Source organism: Panthera onca, chromosome C1 (genome assembly GCF_046562875.1).
Source record: "Panthera onca isolate mPanOnc1 chromosome C1, mPanOnc1 haplotype 2, whole genome shotgun sequence".
Taxonomy (NCBI): Eukaryota; Metazoa; Chordata; class Mammalia; order Carnivora; family Felidae; genus Panthera; species Panthera onca.
Window position 1 is genome coordinate 103460128 of NC_138346.1, and position 26845 is coordinate 103486972.

The window sequence follows — 26845 nt, forward strand, 5'->3', positions numbered from 1 at the left end:
AACAGTATTTAATTTTACTAATGTATCTCGTTTATTTTCTGTCTCTCCTGCTAGCACTTAAGCTGCATGAGGGATTCTTGTCTGTCCTGATACGCCTCTGTATCTCCAGGGTCTAAAACATCGCCTGGCCCATCACGGGCAATTTCACAAATTATGTGCGGAAAGAACTGATGAAATGTCCCCTGTCCACGCTATGTTAAACAGACATCTATTTCCCATTCCCTGCTTTCTTTTTCCTCATGATACCACTATTTTATCTGTATTTATTACCGTCTTTCTCCCTACTACAATGAAAGTTCCTCTAACAATGGGGCAGTAAATATTTGCTGAATGAATCAGTTTCTTGAACGAATAGATGAATGAGTCTAGCGGCACCTGATGCTGGATTCCGAGAGCGCCAAGCTACCTTTGCGATAAGACTGACTAATTTGGGGGTTCTCTGCCGGCGTGCACCCCCTCCGAAGGAGGAGGTCTGATAACCATGGTTGGATTTCGGCAGCGCCCCTTTAAACCAGCCGTGGACGCTGGGCCGCTAGCGCCGGTTGCAGATCCGGCGGGGACTGGCATCGCCGGTTTAACCCGAGTCTCGCCCAGCCGGGAGATTTCCGGGGCGGTGTCATTGCCCATTTAAGATTAGAGCGCCCCGCCCCGGGGGCGGAGCTTAGAAGGGGCTTTAAGGGGCGGGCCGGCGGGAGGCTGGGGTCCTCCGCAGGATTAGCGCAGGGTGGGCGCGCGCCTTAGGCCGCCATTTCTCGGCGTCTCCAGAGGAGCCGCCCCCTCCTCAGTCTCGCTCGGGACCTCTTCCCTTCCGTTGCCGGCTCTCCGTGCCGTCTTCGCCACCGCGCCTCCGTCCCCAGCCCAGGTAAGTGCGAGGCCCAGTGGCCCCGGCCGCGCTGCCCGCACCCGGTTCCGTCCACGCCCCGGTTCGCCTCCCGGGTCGTGGGACCCGTTCCGGCCCGCGCCTGGGCTCCGTGCTCGCGGCCTCGCCTCGGGACCTCGCCTCCGGCCGCCGCTGCTTCCCCAGCCGGCCGGCAAAATATTAAACCTGCTGGGAGGGGAGGGGCGGCGGCGGCCAATCGGGCCCGGCCGCTGAGTTTCTGGCGATACCGTGAGCCGCAGCCGGGAGTCCGGGGCAAGGCCGGTTAATGTGTGCCGGCTCAACCCCTGCCCGGTCCCGACTCCCTCGTGAGTGGCCGAGGGTCGCCCTTCACCGTGAGTTCTCGAGTTAGCCGTCTGGTTGGCGAGGGGGATGTGGCAGGTCAAGGGAAAAACCCACCTCGAGTGTGTGTCACGGTTTTACAACAAAAACCCGGGTGGACTTCGGGGGTTGGTTTGCGTTTGACCGAAACTTCAGCCGCTTGGCAATTGTGAGAGGCAGGTGTGTTCCCAGCAATGGCGGGATCCAAAGGACCCTCCCCGCCCCCACTCGTGGAGCTGGGCGTGTTCTTCGTGGGTTCTTCGGTGTGTGAACTTTAATGGTACCTGTCACTACTTTTGGGGTTACTAAGTCTCATGAATTTTAGCTAAGGGTAAGAAGTCTTTTAAACCTCTCAGCCACATTTTAAATCAATATCAGAAGTATTTTTTTTTTAAGAGTTAGGGGAAGAATTACCCATAACTCCATTTCTGGCATTGCTAACACGTTGTTGAACCCTACTTAAGATAGTGAATTATTCGTACATGTAAGCTAGTTTGCAGAGTTTTCTTCTTTTATAGGTAACCTTCGTTAGCAAATGATCGACATTACTTCTGTTGAATTATTCTTTTACAAACGTTTTCTGTGTTGGGATTAGTGGGGCCAGAGGTATTAATATCTTCATGGCAATTCTGTATGTGGGTATATTGCTTTATCAAAAAGCAATTGCCTACCAAAGAATGTGGCCATCAGCCCCTTAGGAGCATGTACACATTTCATGACAAACTTCTGAGTTTTTAGATTAAAAAAAAAAACAAAAACCTTCAGTTAATTCAGTGTGCATTTTTTATGATTGTAAAGGAAACCTTTCTTGTTCATTGCTGAAAAATTAGAAATCACAGATTAAAAACTAGCACTAAAAAACATATAAACCTACTCTCTGAGAATTCCACTGTATCATTTTAGTGTCAGAAGTTCTTTATTGAGTTCCTAATATGCTGATTACTATGCTAGCTAGGTCATCTTGCTGAATGAGTCAGACCAGGTCCTTGAGTCTTAGTGGGGAAGTACACAGTTAAAAAAATAATTAAACAATTGGGTGTTTAATTACAGTTTCTAAGTGTTGAAAAGTCTAAGGGTATTGAAAGGAGTACCTCATTTAGACTCGGGAGTCAGGGAATGCTTTTCTGAGGAAATGGGAGAGACATAAAGTGGAAAAAGAGCATTCCAGAAAGATGGAACAGCCGAAACAACAACAAAACAACAAAAAAGGCCTGCAGTTAAAAAGATTGTTGGATTGAGCAGAAGGGATACCAGAGCAGATTGAGCAGCTGGGAGTAGGCTGTCTGAAGGGTCAGGCAGATAGGAGGAGGAGCTGCCTCAGGGAGCAAGGCCATTAAAGATTTTTAAACTGGGGTCAGATTTTTGGTTGCTAAAAATCTGCTGTAGCGTTAAGAATGGAAATAGCAGGGGTGCCTGGGTGGCTCAGTCGGTTAAGCGGCCGACTTCGGCTCAGGTCATGATCTCGTGGTCCATGAGTTCGAGCCCCGCATCGGGCTCTGTGCTGACAGCTCAGAGCCTGGAGCCTGTTTCAGATTCTGTGTCTCCCTCTCTCTGACCCTCCCCCGTTCATGCTCTGTCTCTCTCTGTCTCAAAAATAAATAAACGTTAAAAAAAAATTAAAAAAAAAAAATGGAAATAGCAGTTGGGTGGAAAAAGTGAATTTTGAAACATCTTTTTTTCTTTAAATAATTTTTAAAAGCTCTTTTAACACCTTCATATATTCTTATTATAGAGGACTTTGGTACCTTCACATGACCCTCTCCAGAGATAACCTCCCTTAACAGTTTGCATGTCTTAGTCCTTTTGCGTACATGTAGGTATCCCACACCAGGGTGGGATAAAACTTAACCATTTTTCTCTGATTTCATTTTTAACTTAAAAATATTGTTGGTGTCTGAGTCCACTGTATTTAAAAAACAGCTGTGTTGTATGCCAGTTGATGTACCATAGTTTGTTTAACCGCTTGATGGACACATTTAAAATTGTAAGGCAGTTATGCCCTGAAAATCCTTATTTCTACAACTTGGATCACATCCTGTTTCTTTAGGATATCTTATCAGAAGTAGAATTGCCAAATGAAAGGGTATGCATGTAAACATTTTTTTTTAAAGATTAACATTTTTTTTTTAACATTTATTTATTTTTGAGAGACAGAGACAGAGCATGAGTAGGGGAGGGGCAGAGAGAGAGAGAGGGAGACACATAATCTGAAGCAGGTTCCAGGCTCAGCTATCAGCACAGAATGTGGGGCTTGAAGCCATGAACTGTGAGATCATGACCTCAGTTGAAGTCAGACGTTGAACCAACTGAGCCACGTGGGTGCTACATTTAAAGATTTTTTTAAAAAGTTTATTTATTTTTGAAAGAGAATCCCCAGCAGGCTCTGCACCATCAGCACAGAGCCCAACTCAGGGCTTGAACGCAAAATTCACAAAATCATGACCTGAGCCAAAATCAAGAGTTGGACACTCACCTACTGAGCCACCCAGACGTCCTTGCACATTAACATTTTTGATAGTGTGGTCAAATCTTCCAAAGAGGACAATGTGTGAGGGTGATTGTTTTTTTTTTTTTTTTTTAATTTTTTTTTTTTTTATTTATTTTTGGGACAGAGAGAGACAGAGCATGAACGGGGGAGGGGCAGAGAGAGAGGGAGACACAGAATCGGAAACAGGCTCCAGGCTCCGAGCCATCAGCCCAGAGCCCGACGCGGGGCTCGAACTCACGGACCGCGAGATCGTGACCTGGCTGAAGTCGGACGCTTAACCGACTGCGCCACCCAGGCGCCCCGTGAGGGTGATTGTTTATCCCATATCCTTTTCAACACTGGCTGTCTTTTTATTTATTTTTATTTTTTTATTTTAGAGAGAGAACACCAGTGGAGAAGAGAGGCAGAGGGGGAAGAGAAGGAATTAAGTTTATTTATTTTGAGAGACAGAGAGAGAGAGAGACCCCCAAGCAGGCTTAGCACTGTCAGTGCAGAGCCCATTGTGGGGCTCGAATCCATGAACCATGAGATATGACCTGAGCCGAAATCAAGAGTCGGGATGCCCGACTGAGCCACCCAGGTGCCCCTCATTTCTTTGACTTTAAATTCTTAGTCCATCAGAAATTTAGTTTCATATACATTACTTTTTCTCTTTTTATTTATTTATTTTGAAAGAGAGTCAGTGAGTGCACACGGGGAAGGGGTGCAGAGAGAGAGGAAGAGAGAATTTCAAGTTGGCTCCATGCTGTCAGTGCAGAGCCCAACTCAGACTCGAACTCACAAGCCATGAGATCATGGCCTGAGCCATGAGGTGCCCCTCATGTAAGTTGCTTTTATATTTTGTAAAAAGTAGTTGTGACATTTGGTTTTACGGTTCAGAATACATAGCTATTATATCGTAAAGAACCTTTGTTTTTTCTTAGCAGATTAACTACTTGTATAATGAGTTTTTATTTTCAAGAGAGAAGATAAGGTAAAAGTCAGGAAGCTTGTTTTTTAGTTCATTTGCTTCCTAGGAATCTCTCAGTTGTGCATTTTGAACATTGTTTTCCCTAAGAAAAACTTTTATTTTGGAAAAATTCAACATACACAGAAGTAGTCAGAAGAATATAATGAACCCTCATATACCTATCGTAACAGCTCTGACAGTGGCCAGTTACCTGGGCAGTTTTAGTTTCTAGCCCCACTTAACTCCTTTCCTTGTATTATTTTGGTGCAAATACTAGGCATTGCATCATTTATAAGTATTTCAGTGTGTATCTTTAAAAAAATAAGGACTTTTTGGGGAACATATCTTTAAACTATTGTATCTAAACTGTTGAACATATCTTTACACTATTGTATCTAAAAGAAAAAGGGCAGTAATTCGTTGGTTATCATAAACAAGCCAGTCAGTTTTCAAATGTGTGCATGTATAATTTATGTCCTTGGGAAGTTCAAATGACAACTGTCATGTCTTTGCTAGTTTACCTAATTACGTAGGAGTATGCGTGCTTGTAAAATGAGGATTTATAGCAATTGAATTTTTAAATACATTGGTATTATTTCAGCATTTTGGCTTCTATTTTCATCATATTTACAAATGCATCTAGTTTAAAGCATCAACTGGTTATACAGGACTTCTTTAACATTTAGTTTAAATTTTTTAATTAGTTAATTTATTTATTGTTTAATTTACATCCAAATTAGCATATAGTGCAACAATGATTCGGGAGTAGATTGCTTAATGCCCCTTACCTATTTAGACCATCCCAGCCCCCCCCCCCCCCCCCCCCCCCGCCAACACCTCCAGTAACCCTCTGTCTGTTCTCTATACTTAAGAGTCTCTTATGTTTTGTCCTGCTCTCTGTTTTTATATTATTTTTGCTTCCCTTCCCTTATGTTCATTTGTTTATTTTAAATTCTTCATATGAGTGTCATATGATATTTGTCTTTCTCTGACTAATTTCACTTAGCATATACTCTCCAGTTTCATCCACGTAGTGGCAAATAGCAAGATTTCATTCTTTTTGATTGCCGAGTAATACTCCATTGTATGTATATATACCACATCTTCTTTATCCATTCATCTATCGATGGACATTTGGACTCTTTCCATACTTTGGCTGTTGTCGATAGTGCTGCTATAAACATTGGAGTGCATATGCCCCTTCGAAACAGCACTTCTGTATCCCTTGGATAAATACCTAGTAGTGCAATTGCTGGGTTGTAGGGTAATTTTATTTTTAATTTTTTGAGGAACTTCCATACCATTTTCCATAGTGGTTGCACCAGTTTGCATTCCCACCAGCAGTGCAAAAGAGAGCCTCTTTCTTCACATCCTTGCCAACATCTGTTGTTGCCTGAATTGTTAATGTTAGCCATTCTGACTGGTGTGAGGTGGTATCCCATTGTGGTTTTGATTTGTATTTCCCTGATGATGAGTGATGTTGAGTATTTTTTATGTGTCTGTTAGCCATTTGGATGTCTTCTTTGGAGAAGTGTCTATTCATGTCTTTAGCCCATTTCTTCACTGGATTATTCATTTTTTGGGTGTTGAGTTTGATAACTTCTTTATAGATTTTGGATACTAACTCTTTATCTGATAGGTCATTTGGAAATACCTTCTTCCATTCTGTTGGTTGCCTTTTAGTTTTACTGATTGTTTTCCTTCGCTATGCAGAAGCTTTTTATTTTGATGAGGTCCCAATAGTTCATTTTTGCTTTGTTTCCCTTTCCTCCAGAGACATGTTGAGTAAGAAGTTGCTGTGGCCGATGTCAAAGAGGTTTTTGCCTGGTTTCTCCCCGAGGGTTTTGATGGCTTCCTGTCTTGCATTTAGGTCTTTCATCATCCATTTTGAGTTTATTTTTTGTGTTTGATGTAAGAAAGTGGTCCAGGTTCATTTTTCTGCTTGTCGCTGTCCAGTTTTCCCATCACCAGCTGAAGAGACTGTCTTTATTCCATTGGATATTCTTTCCTGCTTTGTCAAAGATTAGTTGGCCGTACATTTGTGGGTCCATTTCTGGGTTCTCTATTCTGTTCCATTGATCCGAATGTCTGTTTTTGTCATAAACAGGACATCTTTAATGATAACATCAGACAACTTAAAAAAAAAAATTAGATCCTAAATTGAATTAGGATCTAAAGCAGGTCCACGCATTGTGATTAACAGATATGTATTTTATTTATTTATTTATTTATTTATATTTTTTTAATAAAAAATTTTTAATGTTTCTTTATTTGAGAGAGAGTGAGCGCGTGTGCAAGCAGAGCAAAAGCAGGGAGGGACAGAGAGACAGAGACACAGAATCTGAAGCAGGCTCCAGGCTCTGAGCTATCAGCACAGAGCCCAACACCGGGCTTGAACTCATGAACTGCAAGATTATGACCTGAGCTGAAGTCGGACGCTTAATCGACTGAGCCTCCCAGGCGCCTGAAAAGATGGATATATATTTTAAGTCTTTCTTATTAATCTGTAGTTTTCCTTACATCTCTTCCCCCCTTGCAATTTGTTGAATAAACTGAAATGTTTTATTTTTTTATTTTTATTTTATTTTTTTCTTTTAAAAATTTTTTTTTTTTTTTTAATGTTTATTTATTTTTGAGAGAGACAGAGACAGAATGCGAGTGGGTTAGGGGCAGAGAGAGAGGGAGACACAGAATCCGAAGCAGGTTCCAGGCTCGGACCTGCCAGCACAGAGCCCGATGCGGAGCTTGAACTCACGAGCTATGAGATCATGACCTGAGCCGAAGTCAGATGCTCAACCGACTGAGCCACCCAGGCGCCCCAACTGAAATGTTTTAAACAACAAATTTATCATGTATGTTTTGTGCTTGTGTTTTCATGCAGACGCTTTTTAGCTATGATCTTTGATAATTTTTTCTCTCTAAAATATGCATAAATTTTACATAAATTGCTCTGTGACGTAGTAGAAAGAGACCAGTATTTGGAGCCGGAAAAATTAGAGTTTGAGCCCCTCTCTTCATTATTTACTAAATAATGGACCTGGCCAATGGTCTCATTTATCGGACCCTTAGTTTACTCATCAAAATAAGACAGTATTTTGGGGAGTTTTTCTAAGCAGCAAGTAAGATTCTTTACTAACCATTTGTTGTACTTGTTGATGAAGTCTATTCAAAATAGAAATTGTGTCTTCAAGGAGCCAATGATAAAGGAGACAGACATGTAAATGAATAATTAAAATCTGGTTAGTGAAACAGTAAGCAATCTTCAAGTTTCAGTGGAAGTGTGATGATGGGAGTGACTCTTTGGCAATCAGAGAATGTTTCTCAGGGGAGGTATAGGTGGAATTGAATTAAAAAATAGATCGGGATTTTCTGATACATGGGCTTTTGACATCTGGGTTAATAGTACCTTTCTTAGGCTGCTGAAATAGTACCTTTGTAAGGTGCAAAGGGAGCAGTGTCTGAAGAGAAACCTGGAGAGAAAGAGACAGGGCCAGATGTTCTATTTGAGTGCTTTTGTAAACCAAAAACCTCTCTAAAATTTTATTTTCTTGGTAGTTAAGCAGATGAACATAAAAATGACACCTCTTAGGGCTTTGCCAATTTACTCAATTATGTAGGAATATCCATACTTATCCATATGTGTGATATGTGTATGATCTTCAATTTATAGGCATTATTTTTTAATGTGCTGGTATTTATTTTTAAATTACCTTTTAATCAAGTTTATAAATGTAACTAGTTGAAAGTCATCTAATCCGAAGTCTTCTTTTGAAAAACAGCACTCTCCTGAGTTCTGTTCCCTTCAAGACAACCACTTTGATTTAAACATATTTTTACTGTCACTTCTTGATTTTTGGTTTCAGGAATTACCAGTTGAATTCCAACTAGGCAAAATGAGGAATTGGCTCTCTGTCCACATCTACCTTTATTATTTATCTTATAGTTACTTTATAGTTGTGTTTAGATCAATATTTAGTGTTTAGAGTATTATGAATATTTAAAATATTAGCTAAGTCATGAAGTATACTGTGATTCCTTTTTCTGCTTGACTTCTTGTTTTCTTGTTTTCTCTGGAATTAATAATTGTCTTATTTGCATAAATTAAACATTAGGTTAGCAAAGTAGTTTTTTTGGTGTTACCGTTTTGTGTTTGTTGTATTTTTAAAATTACTAAACCTGTGTCTTAATAAAGACATGAAAGGAAATGGCATTAACATAATTTAACATTATAAAGAATTGATTTTACTAAATAGCAATTTAAAATATGTAAGAAATAGAATATTTGATAAAAACATAAAATTTGGATTATATTTGTATTTTAGCTGAAATAGGTGATTTTTTAAAAAAGATTTTATCTTTAGTAATTTTTTTTTAATGTTTTTATTTTTGAGAGAGAGAGAGAGAGAGAGAGAGAAACAGAGCACAAGTGGGGAAGGGGCAGAGAAAGAAAGGGAGACAGAATCCAAAGCGGGCTTCAGGCTCCAGGCTCCAGGCTCTGAGCTGTCAGCACAGAGCCCAGCACGGGCCCGAACCCACAGACCACACGATCATGAACTGAGCCAAAGTTGGGCGCTTAACCGACTGAGCCACCCAGGCGCCCTTTAAAGATTTTATCTTTAAATAATCTCCCCACCCAGTGTGGGGCTCAAATTTGTAATCCCAAGATAAAGCGTTGTGTGCTCCACCCACTGAGCCAGCTAGGCACCCCTTTTTGTGTTTTTACTGTGATTGCTCAGAAAAGAAATGATACTTCTTAGGGTTGTTAGTGATCATCAAAGGATACTTTAGCGAATGGATTGTTTCCTAACATTTGTAGAGGTATACAGCTATTGTACATGAAATTCATTGATCCAAAAGACCTGATAAGCTTAATTAATGTTTGTTGTCTTCTGTCAACTCCTTATAAAATAGTCCAGTAAGTTTAGAAATGCTGTAAATTATAGCTCTATTTTATATAAAAGTCTTCAAAAACTTGGAATTAAAGTAGCCAGTTTTAATTGTTTTTTTCAAATTTACTTGACCAGAAACCTTTTTTAATAGTGTATCCATAATACCATAGGATTTTAGTAAATAACACTGTATGTCTGACTGCATATTGTGGGGAGTCTTCTGATACTTTTTTCTGTCTGGTTTTTATAGTGACAAAAATGCTGAGCTTCTTCCGTAGAACACTTGGGCGTCGGTCAATGCGTAAACATGCCGAGAAGGAACGACTCCGAGAAGCTCAACGAGCTGCCACGCACATTCCTGCAGCTGGAGACTCTAAGTCCATCATCACATGTCGGGTGTCTCTTCTGGATGGTACTGATGTTAGTGTGGACTTGCCGGTATGTAGGTCCTGCTGAACTTTTGCAAATTCTATACGAGACCACTTTCTGCATTTGAATTCTCTACTGTTACCTTCCTGGGGAAGTTAGGTAATATAGGTTAGTATGGATCAGGCACTGTAATGTTCAAGTACACGGATCAGGTAACCTTAGATACCCAGAATGAAAATATTTCTTTGGGATTAGTGGAACTTAACCTGAAATATTTAAATGATAGGGCGGTTATTGGCACAAAACATTTGTGTGTTTATGTGTGTTCCTTAGGGTAGCTACATATAGGGTACTCTAGTGGATTTTTCACAATCCTTATTGAGCAGTCGTTAAAGTAATGAGAATCTTTGGGAGTGACAATGATACTTACATGTATACTGTGAACTTTTAGTACTCTATACTTTTCTGTAATTTTCAAAACACTCCTCACTTTTTTCAAAATAAATACTTCTTAGCAGTTTAGTGTGCTTGCAGAAATTTTAATGAAATGGGGTAAAAGGACTTCATGCTCATCAGCTCTGTCTATCTCTTTGCTCCCAAACTAGTTTGCGGGGGAGATTTTTTATACACTGTAATCTTTATTTCAAGACAGGATGTTGTAATTTTATCCAAATTTTAGATGGTTTCTTTTTCCAGTTATGAATATGTAATTATAATTTACTATGAAACAATCTGATATATTTGAAAGGGATTGACTTATTCCTTATAGGCCTTTTTGAGGGGCAGAAGAGGTAGCTATATGGTTTAGGGGGAGTTGAGTTTCTCTCTAAGCTATTTACTAATGCCAAATGTCTTTGTTCTGCATTAAAAGATTTATATAACTAAGCTGTAAAATGTGTGATTTGATGTGTCATTGGATGATCCCTACTATCTTCCCTCCCTACACATTCTTTTTAGTATACACCTATATACCCAAAATGCAATAAAAAAGTCTTTGTGCGAGGTGGGGGCGTAAATGCTGCTACACTACACGGTTGAATAAACTCTAGAAGACCTTTAACTTAACCTTTAACTCACAGTGAGAGAATAAGGAAGTGGATAGTTTAAACGAATATTCTGATTGAATAATTTAGAATGTACTAGGCACGTGCCTTACGCATCTTAAAAGTAATAGAACGTGATAAAATTAAACATAGGGTTTCTTAATTTTTTTTTTTTTTAACATTTATTTATTTTTGAGACAGAGAGAGACAGAGCATGAACGGGGGAGGGTCAGAGAGAGAGGGAGACACAGAATCTGAAACAGGCTCCAGGCTCTGAGCGGTCAGCACTGAGCCCGACGCGGGGCTCGAACCCACATACCGCGAGATCGTGACCTGAGCCGAAGTCGGACGCTTAACCGACTGAGCCACCCAGGCGCCCCAAACATAGGGTTTCTTAAAGTGTTTTGAAGTTGTCATCATGAGTACGTATTTATTATCTTTCTATGTTAGACTGGACATCTTTAGGGTTTTTGATTCTGGAATACTTGAAGGCATTTACATTTTCTTCCTGTAAGGCTTCTTGAGGGTTTGTCAGACATTCCAGTATGTGATACTTTGTGAGGAGTTTTCATATTCGTTTCTTTCTTGATAAGTATCTTAAGAGTTTTGTGTACTATTCCATTAAAATATCATTAGATATGTGATAAAAAGCTTGAGATTGTTGTGTAAGAGACCAGAAAGAAGTTTATTATTACCTAATGGCTGAAGTATGAAGTCTCACGGTTGTTGATGGCGGGGCTGATACTAGGAAAATAGGGTTTGTGAAAGAGCTTTTTAAAGAGATAGGCTAGGGGCACCTGGGTGGCTCAGTCGGTTGAGCGTCCGACTTTGGCTCAGGTCATGATCTTGTGGTCTATGAGTTCGAGCCCCATGTTGGGCTCTGTGCTGACAGCTCAGAGCCTGGAGCCTGCTTCGGATTCTGTGTCTCCCTTTCTCTCTGGCCCTCCCCCGCTCATGCCCTGCCTGTCTCTCTCTGTCAAAAATAAATAAACATTAAAAAAAAATAAAAAAAAAATCATTAGATATGTGATAAAAAGCTTGAGATTGCTGTTTAAGAGACCAGAAAGAAGTTTCTTATTACCTAATGTTTGAAATATGAAGTCTCATGGTTGTTGATGGAGGGGCTGATACTAGGAAAATAGGCTTTGTAAAAGAGCTTTTGAAAGAGACAGGCTAGGGGTACCTGGGTGACTCAGTTAAGCGTCTGACCTCAGTTCAGGTCATGATCTTGCAGTCTGTGGGTTTGAGCTCCACGTTGGGCTCTGTGCTGACAGCTCAGAGCCTGGAGCCTGCTTCGGGGTCTGTGTCTCCCTCTCTGCTCCCCCCCGCCAAATAAACATTAAAAAATTTTTTAAAGAGGCAGGGTAGAGTGGAGGAGAAACTGCACTCGTTTTGTTTGTTTGTTTTTAATTTATAAAATATTTAGTTTTGAGAGAGGCAGAGAGAGCATGAGCAGGGGAGGGGCAGAGAAAGGGAGGGAGACACAGAATCTGAAGCAGGTTTCAAGCTCTGAACTGTCAGCATAGAGCCCAGCACAGGGCTTGAACCCACAAACCATGAGATCGTGACCTGAGCCAAAGTCAGGTGCTTAACCAACTGAGCCATCCAGGTGCCCCAAAATAACTCATTTTTTTTTTTTTAATTTTTAAAAATATTTATTTGTTTTTGAGAGAGACAGAGTGCAAGTGGAGGAGGTGCACAGAGAGAGAGGGAGACACAGAATCCTGAAGAAGGCTCCAGGCTCTGAGCCGTCAGCACAGAACCCGATCCGATGCAGGGCCTGAACTCATGAACTGCGAGATCATAACCTGAGCCTAATTCGGATGCTTAACTTACTGAACCACCCAGGTGCCCCCAGCACTAGGTTTTAAAGTAGTGGAACAAATGGCTAGTGACTGGTATAGAATGGTTTCCTATGCTTGGTATGCTCAGTAGTGTGGATGTGATTGCTTGATCAAGGCCAGAAATACTAGCTGACCTCTCTCACATAGACAATTGCAGTGAAAAAGCCAAGAGTTTTAGGTTTGACTCTTTGGGGAACTAGAACAATTGATTGCCTTTTCAGCTCTGCAGGTGAAATCCTAGAGTTGGTAAACTAATTCTAGATCCTTTCATGGGTATAAAATGGGCATTGGCCTGCCAGCTAAACTGTTTTACTAAAAAAAAAATAGACCAGAGGAATGTTAATTTCTAAAAAAGAAAGTTCCCCCCCCCCTTTTTTTTTGATTTAGCTTCTCAACCAGTCTAGTGTTATTCCAAAAGAGGATTTAGAATTGATTTTAGAAATTGGATGAAGCATATACTCATTTCCCACTAGGATTAAGGTCACTAGTGATCATAACAAACCAGTGTGGAACTAAGATGATTGCCTAGGCAATATGTAAATGATCATCAGTGATTAAATAGAGTGCTTTAAATCTTTGGACTTCAAATTAGTATATACTGGTAGTATGGCCATTTTTTCCTTTTGCTGACTTCTTCCTCTCAAAACTGAGGGAGGGATTTAATTACCTTCTCTCCGCCCCACCTATCCCCCCCCCCCCCCCCTTTTTAAGAAATAACCACAGAAATGCCTAATGCCTTTTGGTGAATGATAAAAGCATCGGGTGGAAATTTCTGACTGATTTTTAAATTTTCTCTTTGGAAATGGCCACAGAAACTTTGTTGATTTATGATCTTAGTGTTTAGTAATAGCCTGTCTTGTATCATTCTGCATCTTTCGAACTTTAATAGAAAATGTTTAATTAATCAATTTGGTAATTTAATAAACCTATTTTGCTGATGTAGATGCTGAAGGCTTTAAACTATATAGCCCATGTGTGGTTATACTTTTATTTATTATATATATGTTTTTAATTTTTTTAATGTTAGGGAGAGAGAGAACGTGAGTGGGGGGGGGGCAGAGAGAGGCATTGTTAAGATGGCAGCACACCCCATATTGATCTATAGAGTCAACATAATCCTCACCAGAGAACCAGTTGATTCGTTTATAGAAATTGACAAGCTGATTTAAAAATTCATACGGAATTGCAAGGGACTCAGAATAGCCAAAACAATACTGGAAAAAGAACAAAGTAGCAGGACTCACACTTTCTAGGTGTTTGTTTTTTTTGAGTAAGAACATGCTCATAGGCACCCCAGCAGGGGAGAGGGGCAGAGGGAAGAGATAGAGAATCTTAAGAAGACTTCATGCTGAGTGTGGAGCCCGCCGCAGGGCCTGGTCCCATGACCCTGGAATCCTGACTTGAACCGAAATCAAGAGTTGGATTTAACCAACTGAGCCACCCAGACGCCCCTCATACTTCCTGGTTTTAAGCCTACTGTAAAACAACACTAATCAAGATGGCACAAGAATAGGCACGTAGGGGTGCCTGACTGGCTTGGTCAGTGGAGCATGGAACTCTTGATCTCGGGGTTGTGAGTCTGAGCCCTGTTTTGGGTGTAGAAATTACTTAAAAATAAAATCTTAAATGGGGCGTGTACGTGGCTCAGTTTAAGGTCTGACTTCAGCTCAGGTCATGATCTCGCAGTTTGTGAGTTCGAGGCCCATGTCAGGCTCTGTGCTGACAGCTTGGAGCCTGGAGCCTGCTTCAGATTCTGTGTCTCTCTCTCATTCTGCTGCTCCCCGTCTCTAGCGTGCACTTTCTCTCTCTCTCTCTCTCTCAAAAATAAACAATAATAAACATTAAAAAAAATTCCATTGTATGATACATTGTATTTTGTTTATCCATTCATCAGTTGGTGGACATTTGGGTTGTGTCCAGCTTTTAGCTACTGTGAATAGTGCTCCCATGAATATTCTTGTGCAAGTGTTTGTTGGAATACATGTTTTCAGTTCTTTGGGGTGTGATATCTAGGAGTGGAATTGCTGGGTCATATGATAATTCTATGTTTAATTTTTTGTGAACCGACAAATTGTTTTCTGTAGCAGCTGTATCATTTTACATACCCACCAGTAATGTAGGAAGGGCTCCAGTGTCTCCACATCCTCAACACTTGTTATTTTCCATTTTTTTGATTATAGTCATCTTAGAGGATGTGAGGTGATATCTCATTATGGTTTTGATTTGTAGTTTTCTTTAAAAAAAATTTTTTTTTAATGTTTATTTATTTTAGAGAGACAGAGAGCACGCAAGGGAGGGGCAGAGAGAGAGGGAAGCACAGAATCTGAAGCAGGCTCTAGGCTCTGAGCTGTCAGCATAGAGCCCAATACAGGGCTTGAACCCACAAACTGTGAGATCATGACCTGGGCCAAAGTTAAATGCTTCACTGACTGAGGCACCCAGGCACCCTGATTTATAGTTTTCTAATGATTACTGATGAGCATCTTTTTATATGCTTACTGGCCATTTTTACATTGTCTTTGGAGAAATGTCCATTCAAACCCTTTGCTCACTTATTTCTTTTAATTGTGTTTATTTTTCTTAAATTTTTTTTCATGTTTATTATTCTGAGAGAGAGGGTGTGAGCAGGGCAGGGGCAGAGAGAGGGGGGAGAGAGAGAATCCCAAGCAGGCTCCATGCTGTCAGCACACAGCCTGCATGAAACCAAACTGTGAGATCATGACCTGAGCCGAAATCAAGATTTGGACTGTTAACTGAGCCACCCAGGTGCCCCTATTCCTTTTAATTAACAAAATTTTTTTGGTGTGTTCTCATCTGGCTTTTAAAGTGAAAAAAAATTTGGGGCACCTGGCTGGGTCAGTCGGTTAAGCGTCCGACTTTGGTTCAGGTCATGGTCTCGTGGTTCATGAGTTTGAGTCCCATGTCAGGCTCTGTGTAGATGGCGCAGAGCCTGGAGCCTGCTTCAGATTCTGTGACTTCCTCTCTCTCTGTCCCTTCCCCACTCATGCTCTGTCTTTGTCTCTTGAAAAATAAACATTAAAAAAATTTTAAATGAAAAGAATTTTTAAAAAAATTTTAATTGCAGTATAGTTGACATACAGCATTATATTATTAGTATCAGGTATATAACACAGTGATTAGGCAGTTGTATGCACATTATGAAATGCTTGCCATAAGTGTAATTACCATCTGTCACCAAACAAAGTTACTACACTATTTTTCCAATGCTGTGCTTTTCATCACTGTGATTATTTTATAACTGGAAGTTTGTATATCTGGGTCCCCTTCACCTATTTGACCCATCCCACCCACCTACCTCCCCTTTGGCAATCATTAACTTATCCTCTGTATTCATGAATCTGTTTGTTTTTTTTGTGTGTTTTGTTCATTTGGTTTTTAGATTGTGCACGTAAGTGAAATTGTATGGTATTTGTTTTCCTGTGTCTGACTTATTTCACTTCATATAATACCCTCTAGGTCCATCCATGTTGTCACAGATGGCAAGAATTCATTCATTTTTTTTTATGACTGAGTAATATTCCATTGTGTATATACACCACATCTTCTTTATTGATTCATCTATTGGTGGACATTTAGGTTGGTTCCATATCTTGGCTATTGTAAATACTGTAGTAAGCATAGGGGTGCATATATCTTTTTGACAAGTATTTTTGTTTGTGTAAGTAGTCACCAGTGGAATTACTAGATTATATGGTATTTCTGTTTTTAATTTTTTGAGGAACCTTCCTACTGTTTTCCGTAGTGGCTGTACGACTTTATATTCTCACTAGCAGTGCATGAGGGTTCCCTTTTCCTGCACATCCTTATTTCTGCCCAACACTTATTTCTTGTCTTTTTTGATACTAGACATTCTGATAGGTGTGAGGTGATAACTCAACTGTGGTTTTGATTTGCATTTCCCTGAGGGTTAGTGATGTTGAGTATATTTTCATGTGTCTGTTGGCCATCTGTATGGCTTCTTTGAAAAATTGTCTATTCATGTCCTCCATTTTTTAATTGAATTATTTGTTTTTTGGGTGTTTAGTTTTATGAGTTCTTTATATATTTTGGGTATTAACATCTTGTTGGACATATCATTTGCAAGTATCTTCTCCTAGTCAGTAGGTTTCCTTTTCATTTTGTTGGTGGTTTCTTTCACTGTGCAAAGGTTTTTTAGTTTGATATAGTTCTAATGTTTATTTTTGTTTTGTTTCTCTTGTGTGAGGAGGGTTATCCAGAAAAATATTGCTAAGGTCAGTACCTGAGAGATTACTGCCTATATTTTCTTTTGGAAGTTTTATGGTTTCAGGTCTCACAGTTAGGTCTTTAATCCATGTTGAGTTAATTTTTGTATATGGTATAAGATAGTGGTCTTATTTCATTCTTTTGCATATAACTATCCTGTTTACCCAGTCCCATTTATTGAAGAGACTGTCTTTCCCCTAGTGTATATTTTTGCTTCATTTGTTGTAGATTAATTAGGCATATAAGCATGGATTTATTTCTGGGTTCTCTGTCCTTTTCCTCTGATCTATGTGTCTGCTTTTGTGCCAGTACCATACTGCTTTTGTTAATATAGCTTTGTAGTATAAAAAAATAGCTTTGTAGTGTAGTTTCAAGTTTGGGGTTGTGAGATCTCCAGCCTTGTTCTTTCTCAAGATAGCTTTGGTTATGGTCATTTGATTTATGATGAGGGTTCCAGAGCCATTTATTGGGGGAAAGAATAGTCTTTCAACCAGTGATGGTAGGAGAACTGGATAGCCATATATGAGAGAATAAAGTGAAGTTGAAACTTTAGCTGACACCATATACAGAAGTTAACTCAAAATGGACCAAGGACCTAAACATAAAAGATAAGACGATAAAACTCTTAAAACAAAATGTAGGGATAAATCTTCATGACCTTGGATTTGGTTTTTTAGGTATGACATGAAAAACATGGACAACAAAATTAAAAAAAAAAATAAGTTGGACTTTTATCAAAATGAAGAACTTTTGTGTCTCAAAGGCCATCATCAAGAAACTGAAAAGATTCTCAGAATGGGAAAGAGTATTTGTAGGTTATGTATTTGATAAGCACTTACGTCTAGAATATATAAAGAACTGTTACAACCCAATAATGAAAAGACAACCCAATTAAATTTTTTTTATGTTTATTTATTTTTGAGAGACAGAGCAGGAGTTGGGGGCGGGGGGGGGCAAAGAGAGGGAGACACGGAATTCGAAGCAGGCTCCAGGCTCCGAGCTGTCCACACAGAGCCTGACGTGGGGCTCCAACCATGAACCATGAGATCATGACTTGAGCCGAAGTTGGACGCTTAACAACTGAGCCACCCAGGCGTCCCAAAGACAACACACTGAAAATGGGCAATGGGGTGCCTGGGTGGCTTGGTCTGTTAAGTGTCCAACTCTTGATTTGGGCTCAGGTCATGATTTTATGGTTGTGAGATTGAGCCCCGTGTCAGGCTCCACACTGGGATGGAGCCTGCTTAGGATTCTCTCTCTTTCCCTCTCCGTCTGCTTCTCTGCTCACACTCTCTCTTTAAGGAAAAAAAAAAAAAAAAGAGGATGGGGGACAAAGGATCTGAATAGACCCTTCTCCAAATAAGATGTGCAACTGACCGATAGGCACATGAAATGATGCTTGACATCATTAGTCATCAGAGAAACGCAAATCACAACCATGGTGAGATACTACATGTCAACTGTGAAAGTTAAAATGAAGATGTCAGATAATACTAAGTGTTGGTGAGAATGTGGAGAAACTTTAACACTCTTACATTTTTGACGGTCCTATAAATTGTACAACTGCTTTGGAATATAGCCTACAGTTCCTCAGGTGATTAAACATAGTTACCATGTGACCCAGCAATTCTACTTTTAGGTATGTATCCAGGAGAATTGAAAACATAGGTTTAGACAAAAACTTGTACACAGATGATCATAACAGCGTTATTCTTACTATCCAAAAGGTGGGGAAAAAAAACCCCAGCTATCTCTCAAAAGTTGAATGGATAAACAAAATGTGTTATATCCATATAATGGGATATTATTTGGCCATGAAGGAAATGAAGTTCCGATACATGCTACATGGGTGAACTTTGAAAACATTGGCTAGGTGAAAGAAGCCAGTCACAAAGGACCACATATTATATGATTCCATTTATATGAAAGTCCAGAATAAAGAAATCTATATGAAAAAAAAGTGTAGATTAGTGGTTTGGTGGTTGCCTAGGGCAGATGGGTAGGGACTGAGGGAGTGGTGGGAATGGTGGTTGGAGCAAAAGCTAAAAAATACAAGGTTTCTTTTTGAGGTATGAAGATGTTCTGAAATTGTGATGGTTGTACATATCTGTGATTATACCTTTGAATTTTGTACTTAAAAAAAATTAATGTTTATTTTTGAGAGACAGAGTGTGAGTCAGAGAGAGAGAGGGAGACACGAAATCCAGGCTCTGAGCTGTCAGCACAGAGCCCAACATGGGGCTCAAACTCACAAACCATGAGATCATGACCTGAGCCGAAGTCAGACACTTAACTGACGGAGCCACCTAGGTGCCCCTGAAGTTAGTACTTTTAATAGGTGAATGATATGTGAATTATATCTCACACCTGTTTTTAAAGATGCATGGAATTTTGCATACTTGTGTTATATTCCATTTAACGTTTTTTTTAGTACTCAAGAGACATGATTTAGAGTTGATTTCCTTGATTCGTTACAGGAAAACAAAATCTGGAGACTGAATATTAATGAAGGCACGCGACGATGGGGCTGTGGACTAATCGTGGCAGTGAGACTGCAGGAGAAGGAATTTAGTACATGGATATGGTGCAGGGAAGAAAGTGGAGATCAGACCTGAGTAAAATACAATTTCGCTGTGGTTGAGTGGGGGATATTGATTGTGTGGAAGATCATGAGAGCATAGTCTGCTGTCACTGAGAGAGGAGTAAAAGAATGAAGCGGAAAAAGGAGGGCCCTATGATGGAGTGGTGCAATGATGTGTTTAGAAGCCAGATTTAGAGGGCTTAAAGCAGGGGAGCCTAGGTGGCTCAGTCAGTTAAGCCTCCAACTCTCTTGGTTTCGGCTCGGGTCATGATTTCTCAGTTTGTGAGTTCAAACGCGTGCTGACACTGTGGAGCCTGCTTGGTATTCTCTCTCTCCTTTCTCCCTCTCTCTCTGCTCCTCCCTTGCTTGCATCCTCTGTCTGTCTGTCTCTCTCTCTCTCTCTCTCTCTCTCTCTCAAAATAAGTAAATTTAAAAAATCTCTAAAAAAGGAAATAGAGGATTTAAGGGAATTATTGGGGACAATCCAATCTTATATTTTTTGGACCTCTTTTAGTCCCTTGTACCTAGTAGGTGCTTAATCAGTATTATTTAGTTATGAAGGGAAGTTGAAGAATTGCCATGAGATTTGGCGGTAACAGGAAGGAAGGAAATAACAGCATCTAGAGAATGGCTAGAGAGGGGAGATCTGAGTTTGTTAAATGAATAGGAAAAATGTCTCTCAGAAATTGGTTTTATATACACAGGTGGAGATTATAGAGTGAGTATTCTAGAAAGGACTGCCATCTTTTGCTGGGAAAGATGGAAGGCTGACGAAAAGGTAATATCTTGATGGTCTTACTCTTCAGAAAACAGGATGTGAAGTGAGGCGGTGACCTGGAATAATTTATTAGGAGAAAAGAATATAAGCAGCAAATGATGGTCTAGATGCAGCTGAACAATGAATTTGTAGTGGGTCAGGAGGTGGATGAAGTAGGTAAAAGAGGACTAAGAAGTGCAAACTTCCAGTTATAAAATTGATAAATTAGGGTGACAGAAGTAAAGCATAGGGAATATAGTCAGTCATATTGGAATAACTTTGTATGGTGACGATGATAACTACACTTACTGTGGTGAGCGTTTTGTACTTTATGTAATGGTTGAATCACTATGCTGTATGCCTAAAACTAATGTAATGTTGTATTTTAACTATACTTCAGTAAAATTTTTCTTTTAAACGTACAAAGGACTTGAATAGATATTTCTCTAAGAAAATATGCAAATGGCCAATAAGCACCTGAAAGTATGCTCAACATCACCATTAGGGCATTAGGGAAATGCAAATCAAAATCACGTCCTTTCACATCCATTAGGATGGCTGTATCAAACAAAACCAAGCAAAACAACCCCAGAAAATAACAAATGTTGGTGAGGATGTGGAGAAATTAGAATCTTATGAATTGCTGGTGGGAATGCAAAATGGTGCAGCTACTATGGAAAACAATTGGGCAGTTCCTCAAAAGTTAAAAACATAGGATTATCATATTCTACTCCTAAGTACATTCCCAAAAGTATTGAAAGCAGGGACTCAAACAGATACTTGTATACCAGTGTTCATAGCAGTATTCACAATAGCCAAAAGGTGGAAACAACCCAAATGTTTATCAGCAGATGACCAGATAAATGATACGGTATATACATACAATGGAATATTATTCAGTTTTAAAAAGGAATGAAATTTTGAAACCTGCTGCAACATGGATGAACCTTGAAAACATTATGCTAAGTGAGATAAGCCAGACACAAAAGGATATATATTGTATGATTCTACTTATGTGATGTATGTAGAATGGGCAAATTCATGAGCCACATAAAGTAGGAAAGAGGTTATTAGGGGTTAAAGGGAGGGAGTGTGAAAAATGGTTGTTTAATGGGTACAGAGTTTCTGATTGGTATTATGAAAAGTTCTGGAAATGAAGGGTGGTGACAGTTGTACACATTGGGAATATGTTTAATGACATTGAATTGTATATGTTAAAATGGTAAATTTAGTTATGTTAAAAAAAAAAAAGAAACGGAAACTGATGCTTGTTAAGTGGGGTCAGTGTACTGGAAGTTCCCATTGTAGTTGGAGAATCTAGGCATTGAGAGTAATTTTGTGAACAAGATAGAGATGAGGTTGTGATAAGAAGTTGGGGGTATCTAATTACTGATCTGAGAGGTGACATTCCAGTTAAAATCTGGGTGTGGTGTGTAACCTTAGGAAATTGGAGCTTGGGAGAGAGCAAAATGCAAATTCTAGCCTTGTCATTTTTGTAGCTATGCAATGGGGTCATATTACTAAAGCCTTCTGAACTTTTTCTATGTTACGTATTTATTAAATGGACAAATAAGCCATAATCATCAGGATAATTGGGAGTATTAAATGAACATATGTTTAAGAAAAAGAGTAGAAGTGCTGGCACTTAGGTAGGAAACTTAGAAAAACAGAGGACAAATATTTGAGGAAATAATAGATTGTTTTCCCAGAATTAAAGGGAGATGAAAGATCTCAGATTTAAAAGGCCCAATAGAATACAATATAGAGATGAGGAAAAAACCACACTTAGACACATTATATTGAAATTTAAGACTCTCAGAGAGAAGTTTAAAAGCTAACCAAGAATTAATAACATTATTAAGGACCAGAATTCGAATTGTCATCACACTTTTCAACAGCACATAAGCTGTAAGAAGATGAAAGACTAATACGTTTTGAGTATTGAACAGTGTTGAAAGAAAATAACTCTGAACCTTAAATTTTATAAGGTGACAATAAGCATTCAAGTGTAAAAGCATGTTGAAAATACTCTCAAACATAGAAGACCTTTAAAGATTGGCCGTACAAAGTCCCACATGGAGAACATTTCTGTAGGAAGAACTTAAACGAGTGGAGAAACAAATCTAGCAGATGCTGTTAGGTATGTGTGATGTACAAATGTAAGATGTATAGAGAATGATCAAAATACCAAAATAAAGATTGTCATCTTAAAAAAAATTAGCCACGACCAAAGAAAAGAAATAGAGAAAGTATGCTCATTGACATGAGGATTGGATGGAGGGGAGATGATGGGCATGAGGGCGTTGTAAAGTTCTTCTCTTGATAAAGGGATATATGGATAGCACTTTTATTTATCAGAAAGAAAGATTGTAAAAAGTGAAGGAAAAGCAAAAATACAAGTTGTATTTTAAGGATGTCAGTTAAAAGACAGTTTGATGACTGAGTAAAATATATAGATCTATAGGTATATATAATCTTACAAGAAATACCTAAGTCATAATTTAAAATTACATAGGAGGAGAGGCATGGTTAGGATGTTTATGAAAATTGTTGAAAATTGAGGATCTTAACAATGCTTTTGCTTATGTGGGTTATATCTATCAATAGTTACCTTATTAGAAATTAAAACTGAAAAATTTTAAAAACAATTTTAAGACCGCAAAAAATAGGGGCCCCTGGGTGGCTCAGTCCGTTGAGTGTCTGACTCTTGATTTCCGCTCAGGTCATGATCTCATGATTTGGGGATTGAGCCCTGTGTTGGGCTGTGCGCTGACAGCATGGAGCCTGCTTGGAATTCATTCTCTCTGTCTCTCTCTCTCTCTCCCTCTCTCCCTCTCTCTCCCTCTCTCCCTCTCTCCCTCTCTCTCCCTCTCTCCCTCTCTCTCTCTCTCTCTCTCCCTCTCTCTCTCTCTCCCTCTCTCTCTCTCTCCCTCTCTCTCTCTCTCTCTCTCTCTCTCTCTCTCTCTCTCTCTCTCTCCTCTCTCTCTCTCTCTCTCTCTCTCTCTCTCCCCCCCCCCGCCACTCTCACCACGTGCTTGCGTGCACACTCTCTCTTTCTTAAAATAAATACTCTTTAAAAAACCTAAAACAGCCATAAAATAACCCTTGTATGTTATTAATAACATACAAGTATTTTTGTGAAAAATATCTATTTTACTAAACAAAAGAATTTAGTGAGAAGAGTAATTGTCTTATGCACTTTTGCATATCTCATTAATGTCTGGTCTAATAGAACATACTTAGGTTCTGGTTTCTGCTTCTGCATTTACTGTGTTGCAGTATGTTGTTTTGATTGAGTTACATGGGGAGAATCCTAGGACCTTGAGGATCTTTTGAAAGTATCTGGAGGAACCCTTGGGTCCTGAGACCACACTTTGAGAACTGCGTTTTCCATACAAGTTTCTTTGCTTATTATCTACCTTCCCCTGCCATTTGTGTCTTCCGCATTGATGACAGTATTATCTCATTGTCCTGTATTTCCTCCCATGTTCCAGTTTTGTTTTTGCCATTTTCTACCTTACATTGTTTTCCAGTTTAAGGCTGATCTCCAAGACTGATGATTCTAGTCTCTATGACTATCTCTTCTCTAAAATCTGTTGGCAAATACACAGTTCCACATGATTCATACGTTAGTGTTTTAAGTTTTCTTGTGTATTTTCTCTTTCCAGTTACAATATAGAGCTCCTTGAAGTAGGGACTCTAAAAATTAACAAGATAAGAGTTTGTCCTTACGCACAATGTTCAGTACAAGATAATAATTATTGGTTGATAGGAAGTAACACTTTCCATGAAAGTGCAGATAGATCATAAATTCTCTTTTGGCTTTAAATAGTTTATTGGGAAATTATAGTATCTTACCCGTTACTTGATACATGGTAGTATTTTTGGTATTGCAAGTAATGTTTTTTTACTTTATTTTTTAAATTTAACTTAATTGAAAATTTTTAATTTTTTTTTTTTTAAACGTTTATTCAGTTTTGAGAGAGTGCAAGCTGGGGAGGGCAGAGAGAGGGAGACACAGAACCTGAAGCAGGCTCTAGGCTCTGAGCTGTCAGCACAGAGCCCAACACAGGGCTCAAACTCACGAACCGTGAGATCATGTCCAGAGCCGAAGTTGACACTTAACCGACTGAGCCATCCAGACACTCCCAAAAAAAAATTTTTTTAAGTTTATTTTGAGAGAAAACCAGAAGGGGAGGGACAGAGAAGGAGAGAGAGAGAATTCCAAGCAGTGTCAGCACTGTCAGCACAGAGCCCTACGTGGGGCTCAAACTCACAAATCCTGAGATCTTGACCTGAGCGAAAATCAAGAGTTGGATGCTTAACCAGCTAAACCACACAGGCACCCTGCAAGTAATGTTTTTTTTAAATAGATCTTCAGTTCACACTTGTTGATCTTTAAAGTCATTTATTGATTAATTTATTTTCTTACCATTTCAGAAAAAAGCCAAAGGACAAGAGCTCTTTGATCAAATAATGTACCACTTGGACCTTATTGAAAGTGACTATTTTGGGCTGAGATTTATGGATTCTGCACAAGTAGCAGTGAGTAGCGGTTTTTTTTGGAAATTCCAGTATGGGAGCAGAAATGGAAAATTTCAGATGATGTGCTAAGTGCTACCAGGCTACATATTCATATGTCATTCTCTTTTTCTTGTAATTTTCTTGTTCAAAAAAAAAAAAAAAAAAAAATGAGTTCTGGTCCTAGCCCATATTACTAGTGCATAGTCTTTGCAGATGAGGGTAAGAAATCTGTCTTTTCAGTAACCACTGGGCTGGTTGTTGGGCGTACTAGAGTTTGAGAACCACCATGCAATGGAAAGGGTGATAGAATGGGAGTATTGTGGGTTCTTGGGTAAGTGATGGAAGTTACTGATTTGCAAATTAAGGTGAATAGAGTAAGTTATTTTCAAGATCCCTTTCTGATCTGTGATTCTGTATTATAAATGTTCTTTGACATGTGCATTTTATTATTACTGGGTTTTTTTGAGTGAGTGAGAGAGAGAGAGGAAGAGAAAACGAGCTGGGAAGGGGCAGAGAGAGGGAGAGAGAGAATCTTAAGCAACTCCACACCCAGCGTGGAGCCCGATGTGGGGCTCGAACCTCATGATCATGAGATCATGACCTGAGCTGAAATCAAGAGTTGGATGCTTAGCTGACTGAACCACCCAGGTGATCCTGACCTGTGCATTTTATTATTAAACAAAAATTTTTTTAATGTTTATTTATTTTTGAGAAAAAGACAGATTTATATAAATTTATTTATTAAACTTTTTATTTTGTTATTTTTTTTAATGTTTATTCATTTTTGAGAGAGAGATAGAGCATGAGTGGAGGAGGGGCAGAGACAGAGAGGGAGAAACAGAATCTGAAGCAGGCTCCAGGCTCTGAGATGTCAGCACAAAGGCCGATGCAGGACTCTAACTCATGAGCCATGAGATCATGACCTGAGCCAAGTTGGTTGCTTAACCCACTGAGCCACCCAGATGTCCCCTGACCTGTGCATTTTAGATGAGAGAACAGCATATGTAATAGGGTAGGAAGTTGGAGGCTTTTCAAAGATCTGAGTACTATTGGGATTTGACTGGAGGGTATTTGAGAGAAAGTAAGTAGTAGATGATAAGATTGTAAGGTGGGTTAGTGACTATATCATCCAAAGTGAATACCAAAACTATTAAGTAATAAATAGGCAGCATTTATTCTCTAATAATTGGCATTAGGGGTTTTTTAAGCCAGGAGGTTATATTTTGCTTCAGAAAGCATTATATAGACATATTGAGTAGGATTATTTGGAATGGGCAGAGATTGAAGTCAGGAGTCATTGCAAACGCTGGGGATAAAAGTAATGTTAAGGCCTGGAATAGGACATTCATAGTAGCAAAGAGAGGGAGGGAGTAGAGATAAGGATATCAAAACATTAAGCCTTGTTTTCTGGAAGTCTGTGATGGAGGGGGATGTGTGTGTATGTGCTTAGTGACACATTAATTGTCATGTCTAGGACTCATAGGAACAATATATAAGACTTCTCAAGTTCTTTTTGGAGCGGGACATTCATTCATTTGGTGTGATTAATAAGTTAACTAGAATACATCTATAAGATGCTGTTAAAAACTCTTTCGGAAAACAAAAACAAAAACAAAAAAAAAAAACCTCTTTCGGAGATGGCTTATCCGTAGTTGGCTTTATAGAGTATCTTGGCTAAATTTACAGCTGTTAATAATGTTAGCTGTAATTTTTTTCTCTAATTTCCCTACTCCTAGTCTCCCTTCCTGGGTTAAAAGAAATTAAGCATGAGCATTTAGCAACAGACTATTGGTTAGGTAAATTTTGGCATACTTGTACAGTGGAATACTCTGCAGCTCATTAAAAATTGTGATTTTTTTTGGGGCGCCTGGGTGGCTCAGTCGGTTAAGCGTCCGACTTTGGCTCAGGTTATGATCTCATAGTCCATGAGTTCGAGCCCCGCGTCAGGCTCTGTGCTG

General features: G+C 39.3%; 1 protein-coding gene across 8 annotated transcripts in view; it reads left to right on the plus strand.

The window, feature by feature from the left end:
- Positions 1–661: 661 nt before the first annotated feature.
- Positions 662–26845, plus strand: part of EPB41L5 (erythrocyte membrane protein band 4.1 like 5) — a 140594-nt gene continuing 114410 nt past the window's right edge. For 2 of the 8 annotated variants that reach the window (XM_060625468.2, XM_060625467.2), the window contains exons 1-3: positions 1093–1212; positions 9775–9962; positions 24804–24908. In XM_060625468.2, coding sequence (XP_060481451.1) covers positions 1146–1212; positions 9775–9962; positions 24804–24908 — 360 coding nt within the window. In that variant the 5' untranslated portion in view covers positions 1093–1145. Of the gene's footprint in view, positions 863–1089; positions 1213–9774; positions 9971–24803; positions 24909–26845 lie in introns of those variants that run through there. The other 6 variants (XM_078451378.2, XM_060625466.3, XM_078451377.2 and 3 more) reach the window with 6 other exon arrangements.